This window comes from Pipistrellus hanaki (assembly GCF_964339955.1).
Source record: "Pipistrellus hanaki genome assembly, chromosome: 1".
Lineage (NCBI taxonomy): Eukaryota > Metazoa > Chordata > Mammalia > Chiroptera > Vespertilionidae > Pipistrellus > Pipistrellus hanaki.
In genome coordinates, this window is record NC_140503.1 from 152,695,192 (window position 1) to 152,713,342 (window position 18,151).

At 36.9% G+C, this 18,151-nt stretch overlaps 1 protein-coding gene across 3 annotated transcripts in view; it reads right to left on the bottom strand.

Moving 5' to 3' along the window:
* The window catches only part of SMARCAD1 (SNF2 related chromatin remodeling ATPase with DExD box 1), a 91,913-nt gene that overhangs the window by 35,461 nt on the left and 38,301 nt on the right, over positions 1-18,151 (bottom strand). For all 3 annotated transcript variants that reach the window (XM_084897074.1, XM_084897075.1, XM_084897073.1), the window contains exons 7-9: positions 9,230-9,331; positions 7,958-8,039; positions 6,128-6,513 (exon numbers count right to left, since the gene is read on the bottom strand). In XM_084897074.1, coding sequence (XP_084753200.1) covers positions 6,128-6,513; positions 7,958-8,039; positions 9,230-9,331 — 570 coding nt within the window. The remainder of the gene's footprint in view (positions 1-6,127; positions 6,514-7,957; positions 8,040-9,229; positions 9,332-18,151) is intronic.

Here is an 18,151-nt window from a genome sequence, read left to right on the forward strand (position 1 = left end):
TAGGAAATGGGCATGAGGTGAGATAGATAATGAGAAGGGAGCTAATCCTACATTAATATTATGATTTCTGTTATGTCAGCAGATAAGGCCTGCAACTGAAAAATAAAAAATAGGATTATGTTTTTATGTGTGTTTTTTTGTATTAGCTAGGAAAAGTGAAAGAAGTTATCTGTAGTATGAAAAATAGACTGGGGAGTGGAATAGATATGGATTTTGGGGCAGTACAAGCCTATTTTTTTTTAACTTGTTAATCTAAATAGATGCATAAGCCTGTCTGACATGGTTCAGTGGTTTAGTATCAACTTATGAACCAGGAGGTCACTGTTCAATTCCCCAACAGAGAACATGCTTGGGTTGTGGGCTCGATCCCCAGTATGGGGTGTGCAGGAGGCAGCTGATCAATGATTCTCTCTCAATATTTGATGCTTCGCCCAGGCTGGCATGGTTCAGTGGTTGGGCATCAACCTATGAACCAGGAGGTCATGGTTTGATTCCTGGTCCTGGGCTTCGGTTCAATCTCCAGTGTGGGGCATGCAGGAGGCAGCCAATGAATGATTCTCATCACTGGTGTTTCCATCTCTCTCTCCCTCTTTGAAATCTGTATATACCTATATATAATATACAAAGTGGCCAGATTATGATCTCTGAATGCATAATAATCTGGCCACTCAGTGTGTGTGTGTATGTCTGTATATGCTTGGCGCCTGTGTATGCAAATTTATTGCCATCTTTGTTGTGTTAATTTGCATACCACTCCTGATTGGCTGGTGGGTGTAGCATAAGTACAGTCAATTTACATTTGTCCATAATTAGGTAAAAAAATATATATATATATATATGTATGTGTGTGTGTGTATATATATATATATATATATATATATATATATACACACACACACACACACACACACATATATATATATGAGGCCCAGTGCATAAATTCATGCATGGGTGGGGTCTGGCCAGCCTGGACAGGAGAAGGGGACATGGGCAGTTGGCCGGCCTGCCTGCTGGTCGACCTCCTGGTTGAGGGGACAATTTGCAATTAGCCTTTTATTATATAGGATACACACTGATTGACCAGATTATTATGAGTTCAGAGATACACACACACACACACACAAATACACAACAGTAGCACTGCGCACGAATCCATGCACCAGTAGCTCTCTGCGGGGCCTGGCTGCTCTGTGTCTGCTGCCCAGAAGCTCTCTGTGGCATAAGGCCCATCCGTGCCCCAGCCTGGCCAGAGGCACATCCACAGCCAGGCACAGAATGCTTGCCTTATCACTGTGGTGACGAAGAAAGCATTCCACCCATCCGCTCATGCTCCCTGCTCTGAGCAGACACCCCCCATGGACTAGGGTACTCTGGCAGGGCTGAGAGGACTGGGCGCTGCCATATTTGTGATGGAGTGATGGTTAATTTGCATATTGCCCTTTTATTAGATAGGCTATACATATTTGATGTTTCTATCTCTCTCCCTTCTCTGAAATCAATAAAAATACATACATAAATTAAAAAGTATCAAAATACTTTTTTAAAGCCCTAATTTTTTTTCCTTTTAATTATTTTTATTACTCAAAAAATTTGTTTAGCTTTTTGATTCTGTGTTTGTGCCTTCAACATTTTCATAATGATTTTCTGCTCCTCAATAAAGAAAGCGTGCTTCATCCAGTCATGAACACACTTGGCACACATGGAACCACCACAGGCCCTTTTTTCCTCTTAGACAACCTCATTAGAACTTTAGGTCTCACAGCATGGACTCCGAAAAGTCGGCCTGGGCACACACCACATGCAGATTTGGGTGCTTTCCCAACCATCCTGGTATAAAGAATTGTATTACCAGGGGTTTGGGACAGCCTAATGTAGGCTAGCCTCTGACAGTATGTCAAATGCTGGACCATGGTGAATGGAAACCACGGTCTCCAGAAGAGGAAAAAAAAGTGAAAACCCTAATATTTAATTCCACAATTCCTTCACTAAGTACGTGTGTATGTAGGAGGGAGTGGGGGTGGGAAAGGAGGTCTAAGAACACCCTTATTATTATTTTACTATTCTTTGAAGACATAAAGCATTTAACAATTCTGTAAGTTAGTTAGCTTTACCAAAAAATTTTTAAAGAAATACCAAGTATTCTGTAAATACAGGATCTGCTAATAAATCTAAGTTATTAATGACATAGAAATATGATCCTATTTACATGTTAAATATAAAAATGTAGGTATAAATAGATGAATGCTAAGTAATTAAGTAGTGGGTATTTTTGTTAGAATTTTTATTAAATTTAACTTTCTTCCTTATTCTTGCAAGTACTCTTTCAATTTTAGACAAGGAAAACAAATTATTATTTTTTTTAATTGTAAAGCTATTTTTCCAGAAAGAAAGAAAAAATGGTAATTGCTATTTGCTAGAAAATAAATTACATGAGAAAAATAGTATCAATATGGCCCAGGTTACTATCTCTTTGACAAAAAATTCAAATACCACTCTAAGAATTTTTGTCCTTTCAAAATAGCCATAAACTGAAGTACCTCTCTCTTGCCACGGTGTGTCACTCTTACAGCACAATTTTTTTTTTAAATTTCTATAGGAATAAGGATATTGTTTACCCGTAGATTTGATTCCTCACCTAACAAGTAGCAGTCTTGAAAACAGAGTATTAATCTTATTCATTGCTATAAATACCTGGCACCAGCTTACAAAGTATTCAGAATAAATTTATAATAAAAAAAAGTTTGTCAAATTCAAAAAAAATTAAAGCTGAATACTGTACAAGCATTACTGAAGCCACTCTATCAGGAAGAGAGCAGTAGCTATTAAAATACTGTAAGTGACAAAATCAGACAGAATTTTATAGTACTACTGAGAAAACAAAGCAGAAAAAGAAAAGCTGTGGTTGGTAGTCTAAGTTTCTAGTAGATCGGAATAGCTCAATGAAGAGCTTAAATAAACTAAAAAATGAACTCAACCTAGGTTGCCTGGTTAACAATCAAGAAGGAAAAGTATATCTATTCTGATCTAAATGGTAAAGAGGTAAATGCATAAATGAAGTTTTCAGGCAGAGCTATTCATGAATCAGTTACTCATGAATAAAGTATACAGATCAATGTATAGACAAAATTGCATCTCTAATCTACCTTATACAAGGCTAATAAAAAATTCAGAAATAGTTGGTGAACTGATGCCATCAAATGTGTGAAATTTGGCAATAAAAATCCCAATTTTAACACATTAACAGTACATGTTTTAAGACTAGTGACATTTTTGGTTTGCTGTATTTCCAAAGTTTACATGATTTAATGATGTGGTTTATTAAAATAAACATATACTTTACTGCTATTAAGCTAAAAAAAAAAAAATAAGTAAAAAGAAAAAGTTATGAAGAAAACTTTGACAAACAATATTTAAGTTCGGGTTCAAAGAAAAAAAATGAGTATAATGCTGAAAACATAAACATAGACACTCATCTAATGCACTGATTTTTTTTTTGTTAAAAACCAAATTTTCCTCATGTAAAGTGAGTGTCATTAGTATATCTAAGATCATTTTAATTTTTTAATTGCAATTCTCTGAAAAGAAAGTCCTAACAATGATTCACAACTATTCAAATAACTTTTGTTTTAAAAGGCAGTGCTAACATGATTTTCACATTCAAATTATTTTTAAAATAAGACAATGAAATACTAATGGTTCCATTTAACCCACCAATGTTATAGAAAATTCAGTTTTAACCAAAATCATATTTAAAATGTAGGTGTAATTAATATGTTGGCTTAGTAGGCATTTAATGAAATATTAATAAATATTGCCAAATTCCAAATACCGAAGACTAAATAAGTTTCAATAATAATGTTAACAGTTTACTAGACTTTTGCATGCTGTTCTTATTATATGTGTTAGGGCAAAAGTAGGCTTACAGTGGTTCATATGGAAAATAATGCAATAATTGATAAATAACCATCCAAGAAAAAACTTTCACATAAGCACAACTGTAAACCTACTTTTGCCACCCCTTGTATAATGTATTGTAGTTTCCATTAAGTATGACTGAGTAACATAATTAAAATTTCAACTAATTCTCATAAGTATTTCTTAAAATAGCAGCTATGAAGACAAAGCAAATGTTTTCTTTTGTTTCATTTTGAAGTTGTTCACACTTATGCTATTAAACCGCTTTGATTAATAGGGAAGGAGTAATTATATAGCTTTTTACCAAAATATTTGACTTTTTCCTTGATAATTTCAAAATATTAAACTGCTCTACAACCAGTCATATTCAAAATTTTAAAGTAATTGAAAGTATAAACTTACAAGTTCTAAGCCAATTAAAACTCAAAGTTTATATACACTGACTTGCTAATTTTAAACTACTCATTTAAAAAGCATTTTCTTTTTCCTAGTTTTTTCAGAAAAGCCCTGAATACTAAACTCAAGTAGCAAATTTACTTTTTAAAATGTTACATAAAATAATCAACATTTACATGCATAGCTAGCAAAAAATAGTCCTGGTATTCAACTTTTAGAAAGGGGACAAGGTTTAAGCAGGTAACACACAATCTATAAACTCATGTTAAGACTAATTTAATCTATGCCAATTAATTAGTAGGGGAAATATGCTTTCTACATGTTAAGTTGCTGAATATTTTTTAAAGCATCTGGCACATACAACTGGTTTAATTTACTGTTATTGTAAGATATTTGGACAAGTAGTTACAGTGACTAAATACACTAGTGCGGATAACTGCATTCCTTATTAAGTAAGTTAGAATCCCAACAAGCCTGAGCAGCAGAAACCCTGCAATAACAGAGGAGACTATTAAAGATGAAAAGAAATTAAAAAGGAAGAAAAGATGAACAAGAAAGCCCTTCAGCAAATACTTGAACAAATAAATCACTCAGGCAAAGCTGAACACGTTTGAAGGGCCTGCTTTGACAGATGTTCTCTACAAAGGCTTCAAGGCAAAACAAATGACTTTTTTTCTACAGCTGAGAAATACTAGTTATTTTGTTTCTATATTTTTCATGTATTTTAATTTTTTTAAACATGCTTTTACGACCAGTGTTTAGGAACCCTCCGATAACACCACTTCAAGACATTTGTCAAGGGAATTTGTTTGTCACAAGTACAAAATTAATCACAAAAGCAACTTCTCCCTAAGTTAGCGAATAAAAACTTCATGAACATTTATAAAGTATCAAGGGTCAGTTTATCTTCTAAAGCTATAAAAAATAATGTATACCGTTTTCACAGCAGGGCCTATACACAATTCATACTATAAAGTCCACATTCTCACAAAAGTTGAAGCAACATTTAAAAAGAAAAGAGTATGAATAAGATTTGCTGACTGTTCAGATTTACAAGACTCAAAATATAAATATTTTGACTAAAACTTGTTTATAGGAAATCAAATTCCAGAAAATGATCATGCCGAGTGTACTTACCAGTGCTTATGCCTTCCCTTCCCCTAACGCTTGAATTCTAGGCTTCCACACTTTTCTACCTTTCCAATTAAAAACGCTGCAGCCTGCTATACTCCATAAAATGGCCGCGTTGTTTAACCAAGAAAAACATGTTAGAGCTGTCACTTTTAAAAGAAAAAGAAAATAAACAATTGTTTCTTTTGTGGAGAAGCATAAAACACCTAGGCTGGCATTTTGAATTATGGAGCTCCCCTGGATGTTGCTACTGCTCTTCAAGTAGTTGCAGTAAAATTTCTGCCACATTCTTGCTTTCTGCATGGTGTATCAGCAGTAACAGATCAGAACAGGCTAGCAAACAACTCCTTTCTAAATGTAAGCTCTAATTTTTTCTTCTGCAGTGAAATGAACCAAGTTCCTATGCAAAAGAATGAGTGACAGTATGCCTAGCCAATCAGCTTGAGTTTTTTTTTCAAGAAAATCACCCCTTAATTCATTCAAAATTAGGTCATATGACACTATTTGAAATACTATTGGCTTACAATGAAAGTAATGTTTGCCTCTACAGAGGATAAGGCCACCCATCTATGCTTCCCTGGGCTGAAGACACATTGAGTATAAACGGTACTGTGAATTACACACACACACACACACACACACACACACACACACACACGCGCGGAGATAAAGAATGTAGCCTTACCAGAGCTTCCCAACTATTAAAGGGCCGGAGTTCTATTATCTTCTGAGCCTTTTTCTGAGAACACTGAGGAATCAAAGTAAGTTCAGCAATTGAAGCATCTTGAAGGAAGTGAAGAATTTTACCTTTATAACCATCCTCCATCACTTCTTCACCACTACTATAGTCCTCATCTAGTGAACTACCTGCATCAGAACCTGAATCATATTCAGAGTCTTCAGTAACTCTCTTCGGATTGAATACATTTTTTTTACGTTTCTTGTTAAAACCATTTTGTGCTTTCATGGCATATTTCTGTTTAAGTTTTGCTTTAGCTATACTTTTAGGATAATTTTGACTTCTCGAAGAAACTTCTTTTCCATTTGGAAACTCACTTTGTGAAGCATATTCTGTGTACAAAGAAAGACAAAAATAACTAAATTACAAAGACATAAATTAAACAATGTAACACTTCAAATAAGAAAAATATTTAAACATGTGTATTTTTCCTTCTGAATACAAAATTCAACTATAAATTATTGTTAAATCTTGATACTAAGAGAAATACTGAGTATAATTTGAAGTTATTCAATAAGTTAAAATAATTAGTTTCAAAAACAGGTGATAACTTCTTTTTCAAAGTGTATTAATTATAAATCCACATTTTCTAAGAAAGGTCCTAAAAATATAAATGGCAGCTGCATACCCACATGTCCCAGATGTTACTTTGCAGCCATCCCTATGACAACACTGATGGGTATAGCAATAACAAGGCTCACCCAAATTAAAACTTTCCATATTATAATTAATTTTTCCCTTACTACCTCTAAGTAGTCTGTTTATCATTACTTAGTAAAAAGTATTTAAATATATTAAAAGGCACCACTGCTTTATCACTGATTAATAAATCATATTCCAAATTTCTAACATGCCTGTGATTGAAGGTAATTTTAATGTGCCAATAAGAAAATATGTACCAATTAATTTTTACACAAGACTTTATTATTTAGAATGTCTTTGTTTTACTTACTCAAAGAGCTTTTAGACTTACACATTGATTATCATACACCTTCATTCTTGTGCATATATTAAAAAAATAAAGCAAGATAAATTGGGTAATTTCTTCACTTCATAACCTATCTCTTCTGAATCAATTTTCTGACTCAGAATTGGTGATATCAGTGGCTTTCTTTACTCCACACAATATCATTCTCTGTGCCAACAAAAGCATTTGTAGTATAGCCATTCTTAAAAGGAATCATTTTCAAAACAAGAAAAACCTAAAGCCAATTATAAAGAGCTAGTATACTTAATTCCTGCTTAAGGATGTTACTAAACTTGAGTGATTCAACTCTTCCCCACTATTTCTCATAAACTATGTGATTCCTAAGGTTAGTGTTCCACCAGGGATTTTCTTCCATGCCAGTGAGTCCCATTTTTTAAGTTTCTGATATTGGTACTTTTGACATTCATGCAAGTGCAGGCTAGGACTTCTACATAACAGTGACACTGGCAATCATTAATATCCATTCAGAGCTATTAAAATGCAAAAAAAATTTGGTGTGTGTTTTTTTTATATTCAATAAAACATGATAGATTACAGTAGCCATAAATATCAAAGAAAGTTATCCAAACAGAAAAATATATTATTATTTCATTTTACACTATCATAAAGAATAGGCCAAAACATTTGGGAACTGGCCATTTAAATATTTTTTTTCATTACTGTTTCTAATATCTTTTACAATCCCATGCTCTAAATATTAGATAATAGATTTACTATTTTCTTATAAACTAAAATATAAACTGTAATGGGAGTATGTATTTCTATAATAACACAGAATGGACAATTACCTTGATCGTCTGCAAACACTCTTAAAGATTCTAAGGCTTCTGTGTACATCCATTCATGTTCCTTGAGTACATCCCTTAGTTCCTAGAAATAAGTTATGGATGGTTCGTTAAAAATCTAAAATTAGCAGTTCAGAGAAAACTTTTAAGACCTTTAAAAATAAGAAAAGCATCTGATTGCTTCACATTTGTTTTCATGCCGCTTTACAAATGCTGTCTGTGTATATAATTTCACCTTCACAGATATATAACAGTTATCAAAGGGAAGGACGTTTGACTTCTTTTGCATTTTTATTTTCCCAGTGAAATGCTCTGAACATTAAAGGATTAAAAAGTGTTTGCTCAATTAAATTTCTATATACACCTGGGCTTTTACAAACTGTAAATTTCAAAACATATAGTTCCAACATATGTAAAAAAGCAGTATAGCAATAAGATTTTGCTTTCAGCTCATCAGAATTAGCAGATGTACTACCTGTACATATGCCTGAAAAAATCAAATGCAAGTATTCTAAATGTTAAACAAATAATGTGATTCCATATTCAATCATATGATTAAACTCTGGTCCTATTACCACCACCATGCTTTGTATGAGTCTTTAATGACTCAAAGTATTTTCACTATCTGGAAAATAGAACAAAGCTTACAGAATATTAACACAATGAAATGAAGTATTACACTTTAAAATTGCTTTTTTGTTGTTGCTAATCATCAATTGAGGATATTTTTCCCATTGCTTTTCAGAAAGAGTGGAAGGGGGAGGGAGAGAGAAACATTGATGTGAGAGGCACACCCATTGATTGGTTGCCTCCTGCATGAGCCCCAATCAGGCCTGGGGAGTGAACCCACAACTGAGGCATGTATGCTTGACTGGGAACTGAACCGAGGGCCGACATTCTAACTACTGAGTCATCCTGGCCAGGGCTACAACTTTAAAATTTTTATGAGAAATTAAAAAAAAATAGAACAGGAAAAATAGATAAATCAGCTGACTTGGGGTTATAGATGGCTCTCTAGATAATTTACATTTTATACATAAGTTAACAGTTGTTACTACAGTTATATTTGTTATGATTATGGTTTTAATGCTGATACTATAGTTCACAAATATGGTAAATAAACAATGTAAACAATTAACAAGCCATATAAAGATACTTTAAAGAAAAATATTTAATTAGAAAAATGTAAAACTCATTCATAGCTTTTATATCTCAAACACTATTTTGTAATACAAACTCTTAGTACATGCTGATTAAATTTCAGTAATTACTCACCGTTCTACCCAAATGGGGAAATTCTTTTTGCAATTTCAATACAATACTTTCCTGCTTTTCCCAAATACTTCTAGATTCTGCAGACTCATTTGATTCCTCTCCCTAATGAGGAGAAAAAGAGAACCAATTTAAGAGATTATCAATAACCAGAGGTTAAAGACAAATTACATTTCTATTTTGACTTGATTTGGAAGTTATCACATTCAATCTGAAGAATCCAAAAATGTTTCATTTTGTTAACATAAAATGATAAATTTATGTGGTTAAGGATTTAAAAACTATATATATTGCTGGTATAAGATCCCTGAAAGCCCTTGATTGCATATCCAACAACTGACAACTCACAGTTCATTCATACAGTGGTCAAAATGAGATAAGTCTGCTAAAAAATAAAAAACTAGAATGTTTCTCAAATTAACCTGAAATAATTCAGGTATATTAAAGTCTCTACAAGTTATTGGAAAAAGAAAAATATTTCATCTGTGTTCAGTTTCATACCTCCAATTTCAAATACTGAGACTTACTTTTACTTCAGTCTTGATTCATAAAATGGCTTAAGTGTAAATTGCTCAGACAGAACATAAAAGTGACACAATGGCCCTAGCTGATTTGGCTCAGTGGATAGAGTATCGGCCTGGGGACCAAATGGTCCCAGGTTTGATTCCGGTCAAGGGCACATGCCCAGTGTTACAGGCTCAATTCCCAGTAGGGGGCATGCAGGAGGCAGCCAATCAATGATTCTCATCATTGATGTTTCTATCTCTCTCCCTCTCCCTTCCTCTCTGAAATCAATGAAAATGTATTTTTTTTTTTAAGAGACACGATTAAAAAAAAAAAAGACAAAAAACTTAGGTGGGCTCTGGTCAGATAGCTCAGCTAGTTGGAACATCATCCTAATATGCCAAGATTGCAGGTTTGGTCCCCAGTCAAGACACATAAAAGAATCAACCAGGCTTGGCCAGCATGTGCAGTGGTTGAGCATCGACCTATGAACTGGGAGGTCATGGCTGGATTCCTGGTCAGGACACATGCCCAGGTTGCTGGCTCGACCCCCAGTAGAGGGCGCATACAGGAGGCGGCTGATAGCTGATTCTTATCATTGATGTTTCTAACTTTCTCCCTCTCCCTTCCTCTCTGAAATAAATAAAAATATATTTTTAAAAAAGAATCAAACAATGGATGCATAAGTAAGTGGAACAAATTGATATTTAAAAAAAAAAAATCAATTAAAAAACCCTCTGTGAAACTAAACAATATATATATTAAACATCAGCCAAGACCGGTTTGGCTCAGTGGATAGAGCGTGGCACTCGGGCTCAAATCTGTTTCTGTGGGTCCAGCAGTTATGAGTCAGTCCTGTAGTTATTTTTCTGGTTCCAGAATGAAAAGCTGGGACAGACATATTTGGCACTGGCAGAAACCCCGTATTAACTCCATGAATAAGGACCATCATTTCAGGCAATACCAAACCCAAGTCCCCAGTTTAGCCCTCTAAAGCAGCAGCAGCAGCAGCAGCAGCAGCAGCAATACCATTATTCCGGAAGGAACTGCAGAGAGTGACACCACTGTCCCATCCCAATGCAATGTGCCTCCTTGGCCTAAAAGCTGGATGGGTCTTGGAAAATTATTTTGGGTGAACATAAACAGATGATGACCCCAATTGCAGCTGCTATACCAGATGTAGTATTTTTAATGGAGCAGATCAATATAACTATGCAGTTATCAATCTGGCAGATGCTTTTCTCTCCCCTATCGCGATTAGAAAGGGCAAGTAGAAGCAATTTGTTTTTACCTAAGCAAGTCAGTGATAGATACACCTTCCCAAGCTTCTGGGTTTTGGTTACTCTCCTGCTCTCTTTCATAATAAAGTACTCAAGGACTCTTACTGTTTTCCACAATCCACAGAATATGACTCTGTCCCTCTACACTAGGGGTGTCGAAATCAATCAGAGAAGGGGCCAAAATCTAAAATCCAGCCTAAATCGCGGGCCGAATGGTTTACTGAACAGTCATAAACTGACAATGTCATAAACTGACAGCGGAGTGCAGTGATGACAGCGCGATGCGGGCCACTTTGCAAGGCCTGGCGGACTGGATTTGGCCCGCGGGCCTTGTGTTTGACACATGTGCTCTACACTAAAGACATATTGACTGGACTTGATAAGCAGGAAGCAATGGTGCTTTAGATGGCCTTAGGAAGAAATATACACCCCAGAGTGGGAAATAACCACCCTCAAATTCTGTGCCCACCACTTTCAAGATTTTTATGGAGTGTGTTGCATATTCTACTCTTAAAACAAAAAGAAGGGACAACACTTGGTTGGCCTCTGGATATTGGTTGGCAAGGTATAATTCACTGCAGTGTGTGCTGCTCTACTCTGTTTACAAAGTAGCTCTTCACATTGTCAGTTATGAACAGGGCCCAGATTAAGAGAAGGCTCTGTAGTAGGCCGAGGGTGCAGTACAATGTGCTCCACCAGTTGGGTTTCATAACTACTGAGCACATGCAATGATTCTTAAAAGAACCTGGATTAATAAGGATGCTGCATGATGTCTCTGGCAAGTCCTAATAGAAATCCCAGCACAGACTCACATGGTTTTGAAGGTCAGATCTGCTTCTGCCGATAACTACTCCATTCTGCTATAACTTTTATACATTTCCAAAATTACTATGCTGTGCAAAATCATGAAAATAAAAACTACAGTGTTAAAAATGGCATAAATCTGAATTGAAATTTTCTTGGGGATGTCAGCACTGTAAAGTCTAGTTGCAGATATGAGTTACTGTGAAGTGACAGGGGGAGGGAGGGGTGTGTGTGTGTGTGAAAGGGGGAGTAGGCTGTCTGAAAACCAAAAGAAAGTTGCACCAGCTATAGAAGGGCACGACGCACTGTATTTCTGTTATCTCTCCTATACTGGTTGAAACTATAAATAGTGAATTAAAAAACAAAGCAAATAAATCTATGGAGCTGTTAAGCTTCTTCCTTTCATACTGAAGTTGCCTGTATAATTCCAAATTCAACTGGATGCCATGCAACATGACTCTCCTATTACGTTCAGCAGCAAGCCATTACCTTCGAACCAGTCTGTTTTCAACAACACTTAAAGGACCTGATAACTTGATGTGTTACAACTGACCCAGAGAAGCCCTTAGGTTTTTATCTTCTTCACCTTCTGCATCTACATAACCATCAGGTGCAACCTATTTCAAGTCATCTGTGGCTAGATCAGGATTGGGACCCTTGAAACTTTAACATCTCAATTTTCTACTTCCTCAAAGCCAACCTGTTTTCCTATGTCAACACACTTGTTTTGAATTTTAAAAATTTATCTGCAGAGTTACAAATTAAGGAGAACTTTCCCCTGTATTTAATGTAACACTCCATTGTATCGCTACAGGGTTCTATAATGGTAGCAATGCCTTCCTGATGTTAAATCTCTTCCAAAACTTTATAACCATATCTCCATACTCACCTTCAGTAACAGCAAATAGCATTTTAAATGCTCACTTCAAATAATAAGCCATAAATGCTATCATATTTTTATCAAGAGGCTATAACTGAGAAAATTTTTTTTTTGGAGGCAGAAAGAAAAAAAAGAACTTTTTGTTCAGTCTCAGATAAACTAAGAATTTTCAAATATAATTTTTTTTTTTTTTCATCTTGGAGTTTTGCAATAATCCTTTGTAACAGGGAAGAGTTAAGTAAAACTCTCAAGGCAGATTTGGGCACTCCACCTGTAGTGAACTCTAAGGTCGACTTTAACTATTTTTTTTAAAAGGCTCATTTTGGTAAGTGATCAACTACTACTGATTTCATCAGTTCCAAGTCTCTACTAGGCACTGGTACCAAACATCACTGTAATGCTACCTTTCCAAGTCTTAAATCCTAGAGTATGTTTTCTGACACAATCCAGGACTGCTGGTTCCCTACTGCTCACCTGTCTGCCTTCCTGATTGACCCTAATTACTTCTGCCTGCCAAGCTGATCATCCCCTAACCACTCCCCTGCCAACTTGATGAACACTTAACTGCTCCTGTGCCAGCCCGATTACCCCTAACTGCCCTCCCGTGCCAGTATGGTCCCCCCCAAGTGCCTGCAGACCTGGTTGACCCTAATTGCCCTCCCCTGCTGGCCTGGGTTCCCAACTCTCCACTTCTGCCAGCTTGGTCACCCCTAACTGCCCTCCCCTGCTGGCCTGATCGCCCACAACTGTCTTCCCCTTCCGGCCATATTGTGCCCATATAGGGGCATCCATCTTTGACCATATGGGGCGGCCATCTTGTATAATGGAGTGATGGTCAATTTGCATATCACCACTGTATTATATAGTATTCACTATATTCCCTTTTCCCCATTCACCCATCCTCACTCACACCCTCTCTCCTCCCTTCTTATAACCATCGCTTTTGGACTGTTCCTATGAGTCTGTTTTTTGTTATGTTTTGCTTTTTAAGATTCCACACATAAGTGAAATCATTTGTCTTTCTCTGCTTGACTTATTTCACTTAGCATAATACCCTCATCCATGCTGTCACAAATGGCAAGGTTTCATTCTTTTTTATTGCTGTGTGATATTCCATTGTATACCACACCTTTATCCATTCATGCATTTATTGGTATCTAGGTTGCTTCCATACCTTGGATACTGTAAATAATGCCTCAATGAACATAGGAGTGGCATGTATCGTTTCAAATTCATGTTTTATGTTTTCTTCCGATAAATACCCAGAGTGGAATTTCTGGATTAAATAATATAATCATTTTTTAGTTTTTTGAGGAAACTCTATAGAAAATTTCTTTATACCTGTTCTTATTGACTTCACAGTATTTGAAGGTGGTCCAGTCTTATATTTTTATTTTTGTGACAATGTGGATTCATTTATACCTACTGCTCAGGATATATCACGTTCTCATTTCTTTCCAAATATTTGTTTCAAGCTTCTTCTCTATACTTAAAACTTGCCTTTTGTATGCACTGTTTGCTATTTTTGAACCAGAATGCTTAGATATGTTTGGGGTGTTGAGTGACTGCTTTTCTCAAATGGTGAAATTCACAAACGTGACACAATAGTAAAACACAATTTTGTGGGGTAGCAAATACAGTGAAATGAGGCAGCTAGTAGATGTTTTGAGGTATATGTGTTTTGTGTATTCCTATGTAGTCCAGTTCAGCTTGGTATAGTTTTCTGCATTCACCTGATACCTATCATGTAAAATTCTTGGGAATGATCAAACTGTTCACTTAACATATTTACTGCATTGGAACAATTTTCATTTAGAAAATAGAATGGACTGATCTCTCTTTGTGAAACATTATATTGGCTTCAAAAGAAGGTAGGAGCAGAATGGTTGATTATGGGACATCAACTGATCAAGAGATTTGATCTGGTATGTGATTTGGGTATCTGATCCACCAAGCCTAACTCTGAGCATGAGCAGAAGCAAGTGGAAATTGTGTATTTGAGACTGGACTTGACTTACAAATAAGTTGCAAGTAAGGTTCAAATAAGTTTCAGAGTCAGCCAGTATGTATAGCACTTCAGGGAACTCTATTTTTTAATTGAATTTATTGGGGTGACATTGGTTAATAAAATTATATAGATTTCAGGTGTGTGGGAAATTATTTATGATCAGATTTAGTGAGGGGAATATCTTGAAATTGGTTTTCAAAGGATTTACATAATTGTTAGAAGCTAAAAGAGAACAACTATACACATAATCCTATTTAAGAGGGAAGACCTGTCTACAACTTAGGGCGGTGCACCTTGTTGTCCATTTTATATAGAAAGAGAGGGCAAGAGGTACAGATCAATGATAATCATGGCCAGTAGCAAAGGAAAAGAACAAGAATGGAAGACTAGTGACCAGAAGTCTGGGGGAAGAGGTACACTGCTAAACTTTTCAGGCTTTCTGAAAACAGAATGCAAAGCAAACAGTGTTCCATGTGAATGTTCAGCAAAGAGCATGTATTGTAAAGCAGATTTAAAATAACTATTTTGATCTATTCTGTGAACACCAATAAGATCTTAGCCTTTTGGATCTTGTTCAATGGTTCTATATAACAGATGGCCACTGCAATAGGAATTAAAGCTGTCCATACAGGTCAACAAGGTAAGACTTTCCCACATCAATATTTATGACTATTGCTACTACTGAGTACTCAACCTGGGAAGAGCAGAGGCCAGCACTGAGTTCCCATGATAGCACTGTTCCTTGAGCAATTCAGCCAGTTGTTGGTGGGAAGTTGATTACTTCGAACCTCTTTCATCATGGAAGAGATTGTAACAGAAACTTGTGTGAATTTACCTTCCCTAAACATCTGCTTCTGATAACCCAATTATGGGTTGAATTGTGTGCCTCCAAAATACATATTGAATTTTGTATCTCAGTACTACGAATTTGTCTTTATATGGATATAGGGTCTTTCCTGAGGTAATAAAATATAACCGAGGTTATTAAAGGGAGTCCTAATATAATGATTGGTGTCCTTATAAAAACGAGAAATTTAGAGAAACACAGGGAGCATGCATTGTGAAGATGAATCTCTATATACAAGAAAAAAAACACTAAAGTTGAGAGCAAAATATCAGAATCCAGGAGAGAGGGATGGGACAGCCCTTAGAAGTAACCAATCCTTTTGACACGTTAATCTTGGACTTCTAGATTCCAGAACTGCGAGACAATATATTTGTGTTGTTTAATCTACCTAGTCTGTGGTACTTTACTATGGCAGCCCAGAGAATTAATACATCTTATACAGATACTACAGGCCTGGTGCACAAAATTCATGCACGTGTGTGTGTGTGTGTGTGTGTCCCTCAGCCCAAACTATACTCTCTCCAATCTGGGACCTCCCTCACAATCCAGGACTGCTGGCTCCCTACTGCTTACCTACCTGCCTGCCTGCCAGGCTGATTGACACCTAACTGCTCCCCTGCCTGCCCAATTGCCCCCAACTACCCTCTCCTGCTAGCCTGGTCACCCGTAATTGCCCTCCCATGCTAACCTGCCCCCCCCCCCCATGCCCGCCCCTGCAGGCCTGGTCCTCCCCAACTGCCCTCCTCTCCAGCCTGGGTCCCCCCCAACTGCGCTCCTCTGCTAGCCTGGTTGCCCACAACTGCCCTCCCCTGTAGGCCTGGTTGCCCCCCAACTCAATTGCCCTCCCCCGCAGGCCTGCTTCCCCCCCTCAACTGCCCTACCCTGTAGAACTGGTCCCACCCAACTGCCCTCTCCTGCTGGCCTGACTGCCCACAACTGCCCTCCTTTGACAGGGCAGCCATCTGTGGTCGCCATCTTGTGTCCACATGGGGGCAGCCATCCTGTGTGTTTGAGTGACTGTCAATTTGCGTATTACTCTTTTATTAGTGTATAGAAAGCCTCATTCTCAATCATAGTACACTGTAACACAACAATAATTCTGACTAGAAGCTAATTTCATCAGAAGAAAGAGATTCATGCTCAGGAAGTTCACTGATTTTACTATGTGCCTTAATACCTAGAAGCAGCTGACTTACAGATGTAGTATTGTTTAGTGAAAGTTCAGCATGTGAACTAGTAGATAACACTCTGATATGTTGTTCATTAGGATGTACAAGCAGGGTAAATGTTCTGAATCAGCATATTTGATGGTATTTTCAGACAGCCCTTATATGTAGATCTAAAACTAAAACATGGGCCTTTGTCTCTCACACTACAGCATTTCCTCATACCTAAAAACCTACTCACAGAATTTTTACTCCCATCAGTATTGCCCTGTTTCCCCAAAAATATGACAGTGTCTTATATTTTTTCTCCCAAAGTTGCGCTAGGTCTTATTTCAGGGGATGTCTTATTTTCGGGGAAATACAGTAGTTCCCAAAAGAAGAATGTTTCTATATAGGGACATAACGAATGTCTAATTAAATTAGGGTAAAGAAGGCCACCTGGCTGTTTTGGTCTTCTTATACTATCTAAATCACAGCAAAAGACAGAGGTTAGTTGTGGCATTTTATTTTTATTACCAAGAAGAAACTGTTTTCTGAATGAAGAAATGGGAAAGATTATGTCTGGTTTTACTGGGAGGCCTCTTATTAGTTCTATTCATAAAGTAAGTAAAAGTTAATAAAAAATTAGAGCTGCCCTGCCTGGTGTGGTTCAGTTGGTTGAAACGCTGTCCCATGCACCAAAAAGTGGCAGGTTCGATTCCCAGTCAGGGCACATACTGTTGTGGGTTTGATTACTGATCGGGATGCATGGAGGAGACAAGCAACTCATGTTCTCTCTCACATCATTGTGTATGTCTGTCTCAAAAACTCAAAAAATTTTTTTTGAATAAAACAAATAGTAAAAAATTACATCAACCCAGTAAAATTACATAACCACTATTATTTTAGATAACTAATTAAATATCAAAAGTCATATAAGACCAAAAAAAAGTCATTTAGAAGAATTATAAATAGTTGCCACTGGGAAGGATCAAATGTTCCTGGTGGTGGTAACAACTGTTTTTAATAAGTATTATATAACCACTAGAAGCCTGGTGCAAGAAATTTGTGCACAGAGGGAGGGTTCCCTCAGCCCAACTTGCACCCTCTCCAATTGGGAACATCCCTCTCGCAATCTGGGACCACTGGTTCCTAACTGCTCACCTTTTTGCCTACCTGATTGCCCCTAACTGCCTTTGCTTGCTAGCCTGATCACCCCTAATTGTCCTCCCCTGCAGGCCTGGTTGCTGCAACTACTCTCCCCTGCTGGCCTGATCAAGCCCCCAACTGCCCTCCCTTTTCAGCCTTATTTCCCCAACTGCCCTCCCCTGCTGGCCTGATAGCGCCCCCAACTGCCCTCCTCTGGCCAATTTGGTTCTGATTGATCACTTTCTAGGCCAGTCAATGTCAAAAACTCTGCCTGCTAGGCAGCCATCGGCTCCCCACAGCATGCAGAT